This window comes from Gobius niger (assembly GCF_951799975.1).
Source record: "Gobius niger genome assembly, chromosome: 11".
NCBI lineage: Eukaryota > Metazoa > Chordata > Actinopteri > Gobiiformes > Gobiidae > Gobius > Gobius niger.
The window spans coordinates 1,598,528-1,614,260 of NC_136862.1; the positions used below are offsets into that span (position 1 = coordinate 1,598,528).

General features: G+C 40.4%; 1 protein-coding gene across 1 annotated transcript; it reads right to left on the reverse strand.

Annotated features, from left to right (window-relative positions):
- Positions 1–2,869: 2,869 nt before the first annotated feature.
- On the reverse strand, positions 2,870–9,726 carry LOC306970729 (TLC domain-containing protein 5-like; the record flags this gene model as incomplete). The annotated part of the gene is made up of 4 exons (XM_079566756.1): positions 2,870–3,390; positions 5,513–5,714; positions 9,486–9,557; positions 9,628–9,726. 4 exons carry the CDS (start codon positions 9,724–9,726, stop codon positions 2,870–2,872), a joined length of 894 nt encoding a protein of 297 aa, XP_079422882.1.
- Between the last annotated feature and the right edge of the window lie 6,007 nt (positions 9,727–15,733).

Sequence of the window (15,733 nt, forward strand, 5' to 3'; positions counted from 1 at the left end):
AGACTCTCTCGTTTGTCTCTTCTTCATCTTCTTCATCTTCTTCTTCTTCAGTTTGACCTGGAGGAATGTGGGAGCTTCATGTGAGGGACTTTTTGAGGAAGTTCAGGATGTTTCCTGTTCTTCAGGACCTGCAGGTTCACACAGACTTTTGTACAGACGGGATTTATTTAGACTTTTCACCTAAAACCAAAATGTTTGAATCCAACAGATAATTGTTCCTAATGTTGAGGAAATGTCGTCCAGTCAGAAGTTTAAAGAGGGGGTGTTCTGCTTTAAAGAGGGGGTGTTCTGCTTTAAAGAGGGGGTGTTCTGCTTTAAAGAGGGGGTGTTCTGCTTTAAAGAGGGGGTGTTCTGCTTTAAAGAGGGGGTGTTCTGCTTTAAAGAGGGGGTGTTCTGCTTTAAAGAGGGGGTGTTCTGCTTTAAAGAGGGGGTGTTCTGCTTTAAAGAGGGGGTGTTCTGCTTTAAAGAGGGGGTGTTCTGCTTTCTTCAGTCCCATAGCACCAGTCTATATCACACTACAATGATGACAAACCTTCTGTTGGTCTGTAAATGCAGTAAATTAGAATAACTGCCTTGTATAAAATGTCTCTCTCAAAATGGCTGTAGTGAATGTCTTGAAATCGGCCTCTGTCTCTTTAAGAACCTCTGAGCCTTTAGACACGCCCCCTCCACACGCTGTCTGTGGCATCAGTGGGGAGGGGGTTCTGCTGAGGAGCAGTGGTTGGTTACTCGGCTGGTGACCAAAGCTCGGAGGCGTCTCCAGGAGGTGGGGGCGTTCCTAGGAGGACTCAGGCAAACCTATCCCTAAAATGGCCGCCGTCAGAGTTTTTACAGATGACTCAGAAATACGTGAATGTGCCAAGGCAACACTTCAGCCATGTTTTTAATGAGGGAGTGACAGAATAACATGATGGAAAGCTTAATACCCCCCCTTTAACAAGGTTTAAAATCATTGTTTCTGATTCAAAGAAAACCTGGGACTAAACCAGCTGCTCGTTTCCATCTTGTAGTGTTTTCAACTAACCCATAGTTACATCGCATCGATATCGAGATGTGATATTTTGTCCATATCGTTCAGAGTTCAGGCGATGACAAACCCGGGAAAGAAAACGATTTGTGGTCATACCGCCTTTGCGATGCCCAATCCCGCCAGACCTTGGAAGCTCAGCTGAAGGGCCTGGTCGGTGCTTGGATGGGAGACCGTTTAGTAACACCAGGAAGCCTGAGCGAATGTAGTGAGTGAGTGAGTGGTTGGTGGGGGTCGGAGGGGCCGATGGCGCAGACTGGTTGCCTCGCTTCTGTCAGTCTACCCCAGGGCAGCTGTGGCTACAATAGTAGCTTACCACCACCGGGTATGGAGTGAATGAATAGTGCAATGTAAAGCGTCTTTGAGTGTCCAGAAAAGCGCTATATAAAACCAATGCATTATTATTACTATTATTTAAAACGGTTGGAAACACCTGGAAATAAAAAAGGATCAAAATCAGCTTCTCTCTCTCCTGAATGGTCCTTATATGGTCATGAAGGGGGCGGGTCATGAACCTCCTGAGACCCTGTGACCTCATACGAGGACTTTACATTTTTGCCTCTTGACACAATGATCTTTGACCTGTTGGCCTCATGTGGGGACACCGCCCACGCCATCTGGTGGTGACATCATAACATTACACCAATGTCAGTGAGAAGACGATGGCGGGAAAATAAGCAAAATCCTTCTACACCAGTTCTTGAAAGAAAAATGATCCAGGTAAAAAATCTATCCAAATGATATGAATAAAAGACATTTATTTATGTACAACACTGTCTCTTCATCATGTGGGGATTAAATTTTCACATATTTTAGTAACTGTAGCCGCTCGGACATCAGTGAATGTGAAGCACTGGTCTGAGGACATTGGGACGATATAACATTATTTATTTACCATGTGGTTAAACCTGGGACTGTTTAGATGGTTTACAGTTGTAAATAGTTATTGTGGCACATTTGCAGAGTCATGTTGTACAGTTGTAAATCTGATACTAAAATACTAAGTGGTAAATTGTCATAGAAATAAACGATATAGCTAGCGTGCTACATAGCTAGCCTATTTAGCCCCGCCTCTATGATAGCATTTGTCTCAGATGTAGATTTTAGTTTATTTTTTGTATATATTTTTCATGATCCGATACTGATATTCGATATCGGAACCGACACTGGAAAAAATACGATATTGGGTATCGGCTACAAATATCCGATACTGAACCGATACCAGTTTTGGTATGGGTTATATATGGGCTGCATATCATTCTGAAGCTCTGAACCTGGAGAATTCAACCACGGAGTTAGTTTTAACTTCTTAACCTAAACTACTTATTATATTAAGCTGAAATTTTGAATTTTGATTAATTAGGACCTTCTGGCCTTTAACAGCAAATTATATAAGGTTCTGACATTTTAGTTTTTATACTTATTAGGTCCTACTTATCCCAAAAAGCAACAACAATTATAAAATGCACAGCAGACGAACTCTCGGGTCTCAGGAGGTGAAGGGGGCGGGTCCTGAAGGGGGCGGGTCATGAGGGGGGCGTGTCCTGACCGAGTCGGGTCATAAAGGGGGCGTGTCCTGAAGGGGGCGGGTCATGAGGGGGGCGTGTCCTGACCGAGTCGGGTCATAAAGGGGGCGTGTCCTGAAGGGGGCGTGTCCTGAACGTGGTGGGTCCTGAAGGGGGCGTGTCCTGACCGGGGCGGGTCATGAATGTAGCGGGTCATAAAGGGGGCGTGTCCTGACCGCGCGTGTCATAAAGGGGCCGGGTCCTGAAGGGGGCGGGTCATGAGGGGGGCGGGTCATAAAGGGGGCGTGTCCTGACCGGGGCGGGTCACGTGACCAGCTCAGTCGCTCTTGGCCGCCGCCCGCCGCCGCCGCTCCTCCTCCCAGCGCCGGTATTTCCCGCGGCTCTTCCTGAAGCCGAAGCGCCCGATGTCGACCATGAAGACCCAGGCCAGCGCGTACATGGCCACGCCCCCCAGCTTCATGGCGAGGGCGGGCCGCGGCGACGTCAGCTGCCGGTAGAACATGACGGTGCCCACGCCCACGCGCACGCCGGCGAACAGCGCGACGAAGGCCACGTCCACGGCGTCGCCCAGCGCCGAGTCGTACCGGCCCGCCCGCCGCAGGAACCAGCGCGCCTGCAGCAGCGGGTTGGTGAGCTCGCTGCCGAACACCACGCCGCACGTCTCGCTGCCCGACGAGCCCAGCCACAGCGCCAGCCCCATGCCCGCGATGCTGGCGCCGTGGTGCGCCATCATCACCGGGCCCTCGCCGCCGTGGAGCACGCACCACGCCAGGTCGAAGAAGAAGTACCCGAGGCACACGGCGAGGGAGCGCTCCTGCAGGGGCGTGTTCTCCCAGCCTGGGGAGGAGCCAGAGAGAGAGGGGGTGTGAGGAACTGTGAGGAACCAGAGAGAGGAACCAGAGAGAGGAACCAGAGAGAGGAACCAGAGAGGAACCAGAGAGAGGAACCAGAGAGAGAGGGGGTGAGGAACCAGAGAGGAACCAGAGAGAGGAACCAGAGAGAGAGGGGGTGTGAGGGACCAGAGGAACCAGAGAGGAACCAGAGAGGAACCAGAGAGGAGCCAGAGAGAGGAGGTGTGAGGGACCAGAGAGAGGAACCAGAGAGGGAGCGCTCCTGCAGGGGCGTGTTCTCCCAGCCTGAGGAGGAGCCAGAGGGGGAGGGACTGTCAGGGACCAGAGAGGAACCAGAGAGAGGAACCAGAGAGAGGAACCAGAGAGAGGAACCAGAGAGAGGAACCAGAGAGAGGAACCAGAGAGAGGAACCAGAGAGGAACCAGAGAGGAACCAGAGAGAGAGGAACTGTCAGGGACCAGAGAGGAACCAGAGAGTAGGGCTGGGTACCGTTAAACGGTTACTACTTTAGCTTTAGCTTTACCTTTAGCTTTAGCTTTACCTTTAGCTTTACCTTTAGCTTTACCTTTAGCTTTAGCTTTACCTTTAGCTTTAGCTTTACCTTTAGCTTTAGGTTTACCTTTAGCTTTACCTTTACCTTTAGCTTTACCTTTAGCTTTAGCTTTACCTTTAGCTTTACCTTTAGCTTTAGCTTTACCTTTAGCTTTAGGTTTACCTTTAGCTTTACCTTTACCTTTAGCTTTACCTTTAGCTTTAGCTTTACCTTTAGCTTTACCTTTAGCTTTAGCTTTACCTTTAGCTTTAGGTTTACCTTTAGCTTTAGCTTTACCTTTAGCTTTACCTTTAGCTTTACCTTTAGCTTTAGCTTTACCTTTAGCTTTACCTTTATCTTTAACTTTAGCTTTAGCTTTAGCTTTAGCTTTAGCTTTACCTTTAGCTTTACCTTTAGCTTTAACTTTAGCTTTAGCTTTAGCTTTAGCTTTACCTTTAGCTTTACCTTTAGCTTTAACTTTAGCTTTAGCTTTAGCTTTAGCTTTACCTTTAGCTTTACCTTTAGCTTTAGCTTTACCTTTAGCTTTACCTTTAGCTTAAACTTTAGCTTTAGCTTTACCTTTAGCTTTACCTTTAGCTTAAACTTTAGCTTTAGCTTTACCTTTAGCTTTACCTTTAGCTTTACCTTTAGCTTTACCTTTACCTTTAGCTTTAGCTTTAGCTTTAGCTTTACCTTTAGCTTTAGCTTTACCTTTAGCTTTACCTTTAGCTTAAACTTTAGCTTTAGCTTTACCTTTAGCTTTACCTTTAGCTTAAACTTTAGCTTTAGCTTTACCTTTAGCTTTACCTTTAGCTTAAACTTTAGCTTTAGCTTTACCTTTAGCTTTACCTTTAGCTTTACCTTTAGCTTTACCTTTAGCTTTACCTTTACCTTTAGCTTTAGCTTTAGCTTTAGCTTTACCTTTAGCTTTAGCTTTACCTTTAGCTTTAGCTTTAGCCGCAGAGCCTGAAGTTTCTGCTGTTGTTTAAACTCCAGCTGCACCGGAGCGTTTGGGATCAAAGATTGTCTGTGGAAAAGGTGAGGCTCACTCTGCATTAGCCATGTTTGGAACAGTTATGGTGCTTTGTCAGTGACAGAGTGAGCGAATGTGATGACGTGAGGAAAAAGATCCTCTCGGTTCAGGCGGGAGTTAAGAGGTTAAACTGACCTGAACAACAGAAACATGTCAAAAACAAAAACATTTCCAACGTTTAATGCTACGGTAAGTCCTCGCTCAGCTTGAACAGGCTGCGTCACATGACTTCACTTCCTTCTAAAGAGCCGTAGTTTAACCCCTTAACTCCCGCCTGAACCGAGCACATTTTCTCCAGTCTGGCTTTAGTCTGGCTTTACCCCAATCCAAAAGCTTCTGGACAAAAAGCTGAGACCAAAACAATGATGGAAATGGGACAAAAAAATGACGAACAATTGATGAAAAGCAGGTATCGTTAAAGTAGTGGTATCGGGGAAAAAATGAACGGTACCCAGCCCTAGCAGAGAGAGGAACTGTCAGGGGGCTCTGACCTGGGTGAGGGGGGGGGCTCTGACTTGTGTGTGAGGGGGGGGGGGCTCTGACCTGGGTGCGTGAGGGGCCAGGGCCCGTCGATGAACACCACGTAGCCCGTCAGCAGCACGATGATCACGCCGTGGCACAGAGTGACCAGGCGACAGTTCCACTCCGGCCCGCGGGCCCTGAACGCACCGCACAGCAGCAGGTACAGGGACAGCCAGCCCAGCAGACTCCCCAGCACCCACGGGACCAGCTCCTGCATGACCACCTGCGGATCACACCATTTACAGACAGGTTAACCCCTTAACTCCCGCCTGAACCGAGCACATTTACTCCAGTCTGGCTTTACCCCAATCCAGAAGCTTCTGGAAAATAGCAACAAAACTGAGATGAAAACAATGATGGAAATGGGACAAAAAAGTGAGAAAACATTGACAAAAAAAAGTGGCAAACATGTCACAAAAATGTGACAAAAATTTTACAAAAATTTTACAAAAAAATGACAAAAAAAAGAAAAGAAAATGACAAAAATGTGACAAAAAAATGACAAAAAAATGACAAAAAATGTGACAAAAAAATGACAAAAAATGACAAAAAAATGACAAAAAATGTGACAAAAAATGACAAAAAATGTGACAAAAATGTGACAAAAATGTGACAAAAAATGACAAAAATATGACAAAAAAATGACAAAAAAATGACAAAAAAATGACAAAAATGTGACAAAAAATGACAAAAATATGACAAAAAATGACAAAAATGTGACAAAAAAATGACAAAAAAATGATAAAAAATTGACTAAAAAATGACAAAAATATGACAAAAAAAGGACAAAAAAAATGACAAAAATGTGACAAAAATTGACAAAAAATTGACAATAAAGTTACTAAAATGAGTTGAATACCCAACAAAAAAATGTGATGACGTGAGGAAAAAGATCCCCTCGGTTCAGGCGGGAGTTAAGAGGTTAAACTGAGGCGTAACCATGGTAACGGTCTTCATGCAGACTCCTGGTTTGTCGCTCATGTCACTGTAGCGACTGTAACTCCTGAGGCCGATTCACACGAAACAAAAACTGTCCCAAAGTTCAGGGTCGTCTCTTCAGCTCAGACGAACTCAGGTCTCATTATTTCCTCACAAAGTGGAGACGACGTTCAGAAACGTGAGCGTGATGTCGGTCTGCAGAGTCAGAATAATGTGAATCCAGTCAATCAATCAAAACAACTGAGATTTATCCATGATGACGATCTTAGAGCCTGTATCGGCTGGTTTAATAATAACATTGACATTGTCTATCAAAGATGTCACCGCTTCTGCGAGTCTTTTGGACGACTCTTTTCTTCCAGAGTGAGGCGAGGTCTTCAAAACGCACACCAGGAATCTGACTCCACACTTTGACAATGTGGTTCAGACTTTTCCACAGACCGGCGTCAAACCAGCAAATAAAAGAAAAGGTTAAGACACTTTCAATAAAAGAATGATAAATGACTTAACTCCCACCTGACCGAGCACATTTTCTCCAGTTTGGCTTTACCCCAATCCAAAAGCTTCTGGACAAAAAGGTGTGAGAAGAGCAACAAAACTGAGAGGAAAACAATGATGGAAATGTGACAAAAAAGTGAGAAAACATTGATGAAAAATGTACGAAAAAGTGACGAAAAAGTGACGAAAAATTGACTAAAAAATGACAAAAAATGGACAAAAAAATGACCAAAAAATGACAAAAAATGACAAAAAAATGACAAAAAATGACAAAAAATGACTAAAAAATGACTAAAAATTGACTAAAAAATGACAAAAAATTGACTAAGAAATGACAAAAAATGACTAAAAAATGACAAAAAATTGACAAAAAAAAATGACAAAAAAATGACAAAAAATTGACCAAAAAAATGACAAAAAATTGACCAAAAAAATGACAAAAAATTGACAAAAAAATGACAAAAAAGTTACATAAATGAGTTGAATACCCAACAAAAAAATGATGGAAAATAAAAATGTGATGACGTGAGGAAAAAGATCCTCTCGGTTCAGGCGGGAGTTCAGAGGTTAAAAGAGTCGACCTTTTCCACCTCCTCCCCCTGGATAAAGCTCGGTTTGGGGCTCTCTGGATTCCCCCTAAACTCAACAACGAGCTCTTTAGTTTCTGTCACGTAATGATCAGGGAAATGTTTGGACTTTTGCCTTAAAATCCGTGTCTCTCCTGTAGGGGGAGCTCTGCCTCTGCTCCCACTGGATCACTGACGTTCTAGAACATGATCAGGACCAAGTGAGGAGCAACTTCAAACTCACCGCTCTGAGGGGCCCTCGCCGCTCTCAGGGGCCCTCGCCGCTCTCAGGGGCCCTCGCCGCTCTCAGGGGCCCTCGCCGCTCTCAGGGGCCCGTCCTCCGGCTGCAGACCCGCGCTCGGACCCTCATGCCTGCGTGGAGAAGCCGCTGTGGTCGGAGAGACTCTGCTGAGACTCCGGCCTGATCTTCTTAAGGGATTATTCCTCCTCCTCCTCCTCCTCCTCCTCCTCCTCCTCCTCCTGCCCAGGACCTGCTGCTCCTCACGCTCACGCCACCAACACCAGCTCATTATCACTGACTCATTATCACTGACTCATTATTACTGACACATGCAGCAGCAGCAGCAGCAGCAGCAGCAGCGATTACAGGGACGTCAATATACAAAAAAACTGAGGCCTTAAAGAGGGGGTGTTCTGCTTTTGTCAGTCCCATAGCACCAGTCTATATCTCACTACAATGATGACAAACCTTCTGTTGGTCTGTAAATGCAGTAAATTAGAATAACTGCCTTGTATAAAATGGCTGTAGTGAATGTCTTGAAATAGGCCTCTGTCTCTTTAAGAACCTCTGAGCCTTTAGACACGCCCCCTCCACACGACAAAAAATGTACAAAAAAAGACAAAAAATGACCAAAAAAATCATAAAAAAGACCATAAAATGTAAAAAATGTACAAAAAAATGACAAAAAAATAAAAAAGTGACAAAAAAATAAAAAATAAATAAAAAAAATGTAGAAAAAAAAGACAAAAAAATGACAAAAATGTGACAAAAAAAAAACAGTGAGTTGAAAAAAAAGAGTTGAATGGCTGTAGTGAATGTTGAAATAGGCCTCTGTCTCTTTAAAGGAATAGGTCACCGTTTTTACATACTAAGATATGTTCTTACCTCACTTTAGACGTGTTAATATATCCCCGTCTGGTCTTTGTACGTGCGCTCACACATACGCAGCCTCTCCCACATGTCACATAGCTCCAAAAAAGCTCACGATAGAAGCTACCAAGCTCTTCCACTCCTAAAGACTTCCCCGCTCACTTCCGTCAATAACCTTTAGGAGTTACTGCGCAGACGTTTTACTCCTGTATCATTACGCCTCACAATATAGTCCCCCTTTTTATCTGCTTATAAAATCCACATGTTACATTTCTGTGTAAATATACTTCGCATGAAAACACTTCACGTAACTTTATTTAAATAGGGAACACGTGGAAGAGCTTGGTAGCTTCTATCGTGAGCTTTTTCGGAGCTATGTGACATGTGGGAGAGGCTGCGTATGTGTGAGCGCACGGACAAAGACCAGACGGGGATATATTAACTCGGCTAAGGTTAGGTAAGAACATATCTTAGTATGTAAAAACGGTGGCCTGTTCCTTTAAGAACCTCTGACCCTTTCCGACACGCCCCCTCCACATGACAAAAAATGACCAAAAAAATTACAAAAAAGTGACGGAAAAATGACAAAAAAAGACAAAAAAGACAAAAAAATTACAAAAAATTTACAAAAAAAGAAAAAAGAAACAAAAATGACAAAAATGTGACTAAAAAAAGACCAAAAAAGACAAAAAAAATGACAAAAAATTGACAAAAAATATAACAAAAAAGGCAAAAAAATGACAAAAATGTGACAAAAAAAAGATTTAAAAAAAAAACAGTGAGTTGGAAAAAAAAAGAGTTGAATGGCTGTAGTGAAAGTCTCAGTTTTGTTGCTTTTTTCACACCTCTGACCTCTGACCTCTGACCTCTGACCTCTGACCTCGCTCTCGCTCTCAGGGAGTCTGTGGTTACCTCGCGTGGCGTCGTCTGCGCAGCCGTCAGTGATCAGGATCTGAAAAACATCCTCAGCTGTTCAGAAGCTCCTCCCACAAACTCAGAAGCTGGAAGGGCATCCGACTCACCCTGATGGCGTCCGGGGAGGCGTCCGAGGGCGGCTCCGCCTTCTCGCCGCGGCAGAGGGCGGAGCTCGCGGCCAGGAGCAGGAGGAGGGAGGGGCTCATGTTTCCTGTTCCGGATCCTTTCACAATAAAAGCATCGTGTCTCCAGCTCCGGGAAAAGCACCTGGGACAGACGACACCACAGACGCTTTATTCAAATCTGAGAACTTTATTTAAAAACACTCACAGTGACAGACGCTTTATTCAAACTGAGAACTTTATTTAAAAACGCTCACAGTGACAGACGCTTTATTCAAACTGAGAACTTTATTTAAAAACGCTCACAGTGACAGACGCTTTATTCAAACTGAGAACTTTATTTAAAAACGCCCACAGTGACAGACACTTTATTCAAACTGAGAACTTTATTTAAAAACGCTCACAGTGACAGACGCTTTATTCAAACTGAGAACTTTATTTAAAAACGCTCACAGTGACAGACGCTTTATTTAAACTGAGAACTTTATGTAAAAACGCTCACAGTGACAGACGCTTTATTCAAACTGAGAACTTTATTTAAAAACGCTCACAGTGACAGACGCTTTATTCAAACTGAGAACTTTATTTAAAAACGCTCACAGTGACAGACGCTTTATTCAAACAGAGAACTTTATGTAAAAACGCTCACAGTGACAGACGCTTTATTCAAACTGAGAACTTTATTTAAAAACGCTCACAGTGACAGACGCTTTATTCAAACTGAGAACTTTATTTAAAAACGCTCAGAGTGAAAGACGCTTTATTCAAACTGAGAACTTTATTTAAAAACGCTCACAGTGACAGACGCTTTATTCAAACTGAGAACTTTATTTAAAAACGCTCACAGTGACAGACGCTTTATTCAAACAGAGAACTTTATTTAAAAACGCTCACAGTGACAGACGCTTTATTCAAACTGAGAACTTTATTTAAAAACGCTCACAGTGACAGACGCTTTATTCAAACTGAGAACTTTATTTAAAAACACTCACAGTGACAGACGCTTTATTCAAACTGAGAACTTTATTTAAAAACGCTCAGAGTGACAGACGCTTTATTCAAACTGAGAACTTTATTTAAAAACGCTCACAGTGACAGACGCTTTATTCAAACTGAGAACTTTATTTAAAAACGCTCAGAGTGACAGACGCTTTATTCAAACTGAGAACTTTATTTAAAAACGCTCACAGTGACAGACGCTTTATACAAATGTGAGAACTTTATTTAAAAACGCTCACAGTGACAGACGCTTTATTCAAACTGAGAACTTTATTTAAAAACGCTCACAGTGACAGACGCTTTATTCAAACTGAGAACTTTATTTAAAAACGCTCACAGTGACAGACGCTTTATTCAAACTGAGAACTTTATTTAAAAACGCTCACAGTGACAGACGCTTTATTCAAACTGAGAACTTTATTTAAAAACGCTCACAGTGACAGACGCTTTATTCAAACAGAGAACTTTATTTAAAAACGCTCACAGTGACAGACGCTTTATTCAAACTGAGAACTTTATTTAAAAACGCTCACAGTGACAGACGCTTTATTCAAACTGAGAACTTTATTTAAAAACACTCACAGTGACAGACGCTTTATTCAAACTGAGAACTTTATTTAAAAACGCTCAGAGTGACAGACGCTTTATTCAAACTGAGAACTTTATTTAAAAACGCTCACAGTGACAGACGCTTTATTCAAACTGAGAACTTTATTTAAAAACGCTCAGAGTGACAGACGCTTTATTCAAACTGAGAACTTTATTTAAAAACGCTCACAGTGACAGACGCTTTATACAAATGTGAGAACTTTATTTAAAAACGCTCACAGTGACAGACGCTTTATTCAAACTGAGAACTTTATTTAAAAACGCTCACAGTGACAGACGCTTTATTCAAACTGAGAACTTTATTTAAAAACGCTCACAGTGACAGACGCTTTATTCAAACTGAGAACTTTATTTAAAAACGCTCACAGTGACAGACGCTTTATTCAAACTGAGAACTCTATTTAAAAACGCTCACAGTGACAGACGCTTTATTCAAACTGAGAACTTTATTTAAAAACGCTCACAGTGACAGACGCTTTATTCAAACTGAGAACTTTATTTAAAAACGCTCACAGTGACAGACGCTTTATTCAAACTGAGAACTTTATTTAAAAACGCTCACAGTGACAGACGCTTTATTCAAACTGAGAACTTTATTTAAAAACGCTCACAGTGACAGACGCTTTATTCAAACTGAGAACTTTATTTAAAAACGCTCACAGTGACAGACGCTTTATTTAAATGTGAGAACTTTATTTAAAAACGCCCACAGTGACAGACGCTTTATTCAAACTGAGAACTTTATTTAAAAACGCTCACAGTGACAGACGCTTTATTCAAACTGAGAACTTTATTTAAAAACGCTCACAGTGACAGACGCTTTATTCAAACTGAGAACTTTATTTAAAAACGCTCACAGTGACAGACGCTTTATTCAAACTGAGAACTTTATTTAAAAACGCTCACAGTGACAGACGCTTTATTCAAAATGAGAACTTTATTTAAAAACGCTCACAGTGACAGACGCTTTATTCAAACTGAGAACTTTATTTAAAAACGCTCACAGTGACAGACGCTTTATTTAAACTGAGAACTTTATTTAAAAACGCTCACAGTGACAGACGCTTTATTCAAACTGAGAACTTTATTTAAAAACGCTCACAGTGACAGACGCTTTATTCAAACTGAGAACTTTATTTAAAAACGCTCACAGTGACAGACGCTTTATTCAAACTGAGAACTTTATTTAAAAACCCTCAGAGTGACAGACGCTTTATTCAAACTGAGAACTTTATTTAAAAACGCTCACAGTGACAGATGCTTTATTCAAACTGAGAACTTTATTTAAAAACGCTCAGAGTGACAGACGCTTTATTCAAACTGAGAACTTTATTTAAAAACGCTCAGAGTGACAGACGCTTTATTCAAACTGAAAACTTTATTTAAAAACGCTCACAGTGACAGACGCTTTATTCAAACTGAGAACTTTATTTAAAAACGCTCACAGTGACAAATCAAGACGGTCTCAAAGCGAGGGGAGTTTTACTTCCGGACCGGAGAGGAGGCGGGACTTTTTTTTTTTTTTCGAGTAGTGCCAGACTTTACTTCGAGCTCGGAGCATAATGCACATGCAGGTTTTTTTGTTTTTTTATTATTATTTACAAAAACTCTCGTTGGGAGATAAAAGTGCAGAACATATAAAATTAAGATAAAACAACATTTGTATAAGAAAATAGAAAACAAAAATCTAAATAAATTAAGTTAAGGCACTTCAGTCCATTATGTCAAGGCAATTCACACACACACATTATCCTCAGTCTTGTAGGACAGAGTCACTTTGAAGCCCCACAAATTAGAAGGACAAATATTCAGAGACATCTTCACATGGAGAGTAAATGTAATCGCTTGAGTCTTTCAGAAGAGTCAAGGAAGCAAAGAACTCCCTCAATTCAAACCAATAGGGATGGATTCTTGTTTTGCCATTTACTTTTATGTATGTGGTATTTACCCATAATTGTTATGATATTATAAATTCTAAAAAGTTGTTCTAACTTTAAAGCAGTACTAAGTAACTCTTCCCCCTAGAGGCCATAAGCGCAACTGCAGGTGTCGTAGCAAGTTACGATTTTTTAACTTATTAATTGTCTTGGAGAGTAAATACTACGCTGACAGGAAAGGTGAAGGGAGAGAGGGATACTGTGCATCACATTATACAATAGAAATATTTTTTTTCACTCAAACTTGGCTGTAAATACTGTTTAAAGTGACGTTAGCCCGCAGTTAGCTTTGCCCGTTAGCATGTTAGCTTCTTCTTCGTGATTACATTAGTGTGTATTGCTTTCCCCGGTCCGGGGGCAGTCAAGTTGCAAACATGGTTTTCTGTCCCGAGACACCAGGGGGAGATGAAAGACCCTCCAATCATCCCATAAACACTTGTATCACCCCCACAGGGACTACGGGGAGGATTTATTAAGGTAAACACGTTACTTAGTACTGCTTTAATTGTGTCATTTTCTTCATTTTTGTTTTCAGCCATTTCGTGACGTCTTGCCAGAAGCTTTTCATCACTGGACGAGAGAAAAACAAATGTTCAGTAGTTTCATCTTCCTGGGAACAGAACACACACGGCTCCACCTCAAAACCGAACCTAGAGGAGGCGGGACTGTGGAGCTCTGTACCAGACACTGCTAAGAACATTTATCTGGGAAAATGCAAAAGAGCATCTTTCTTCTGTTGAAGCACTGAGACTCTTCCCCGCCTGATTTAATGAGTAAAAAAATAAAAAAGTTGACAAAATAAAATATATTTAAAAAAAAAACTTCTCAAAAAACATCTTTATCTGCCTGTTTTTTTATTTACGCAAAATGCCGGAATAAAAAGGAAAATGTTTTAAATTTGGTGCCAGTTTCTCACCTTCAAAGAGTAAACGTGAAGTATTTATTTTAATTTTTAATTTTTAATTTTTAATTTTTAATTTTTAATTTTTAATTTTTAATTTTTAATTTTTTTATTTTTATTTTTATTTTTTTATTTTTTATTTTTTATTTTTTTATTTTTTTATTTATGTTTTTTTTTATTTATTTATTTTTTTTATTTTTATTTTTTTATTTTTTATGTGAAGTATTTTTTTACAGTCTATGCGTGAAGCTCATGACGTAGTAAGTATTTTTTTTATTATTATTTATAATTTATTTATTTATTTATTTTTATTTATTATTATTATGTGAAGTATTTTTTATTATTATTTATTCATTTATTTATTTATTATTATTTTTTATTATTATGTGAAGTATTTTTTTTACAGTCTATGCGTGAAGCTCATGACGCGTGTCCACCAGGGGGCGCCACTCGAGCAGAGACCGGCGGCGCCGTACCGGAAGTGAGAGCAGAAGTAGCTCTTTAGCTCTCCACGCGCCCCGTCCTTGGAGCCGCTCGTGCAGATCCACGTTTAAAGATGTGATTTCAGTGATTTCTGTGATTTCTGTGATTTGTCCTTGATCTGAGCGGAAGCGCAGACTCAGGTACGTCCTTCACCTTCACCTCTTCATTTAAACCTGAGGAAGTTCTGCTTTGGTTTCATCTGAGGTGGGTCGTACTTTAGTTCATGTTCACGGACTGAGCAGGTTTAAGTGAAGGAAAAATAAAGTCTAAACGGGATTAAGTTTCTGTTTGTTTCTCCTCCTCACGAGACTGAAGTTTACGCACAAATAACGTGACCTGTTTCTGATGAGCTGTAATTATTAAAGAATAAAATCTGTGCTTAAGTTGAGCTAAACATGTACATTAGGGTCCGATACCGATATGAAGGGGTTTGGCGATAGTCGATATATCGGCCTCTTAACTGAGTGTTTCCTGCAGTTCAGCTTTACCCAAATCTAAAAGGTTGGAGCCTCTAGGCCAGTGTAGCACCTCAATTATGTCACTTTTTTGTCTACTTTTTGTGACTTTTTTGTCTAATTTTTGTGACTTTTTTGTCTAATTTTTGTCACTTTTTTGTCTAATTTTTGTCACTTTTTTGTCTAATTTTTGTCACTTTTTTGACTAAATTCTGTCACTTTTTTGTCTATTTTTTGTCACATTTTTGTTAATTTTTTGTCTATTTTTTGTCACTTTTTTGTCTATTTTTTGTTAATTTTTTGTCTATTTTTTGTCACTTTTTTGTCTATTTTTTGTTACTTTTTTGACTAAATTCTGTCACTTTTTTGTCTAATTTTTGTCACTTTTTTGTCTATTTTTTGTCACTTTTTTGTTAATTTTTTGTCTATTTTTTGTCACTTTTTTGTCTATTTTTTGTCACTTTTTTGTCTATTTTTTGTCACTTTTTTGTCTATTTTTTGTTACTTTTTTGACTAAATTCTGTCACTTTTTTGTCTTTTTTTGTCACTTTTTTGTCTATTTTTTGTTACTTTTTTGACTAAATTCTGTCACTTTTTTGTCTAATTTTTGTCACTTTTTTGTCTATTTTTTGTCACTTTTTTGTCTATTTTTTGTCACTTTTTTGTCTATTTTTTGTTACTTTTTTGACTAAATTCTGTCACTTTTT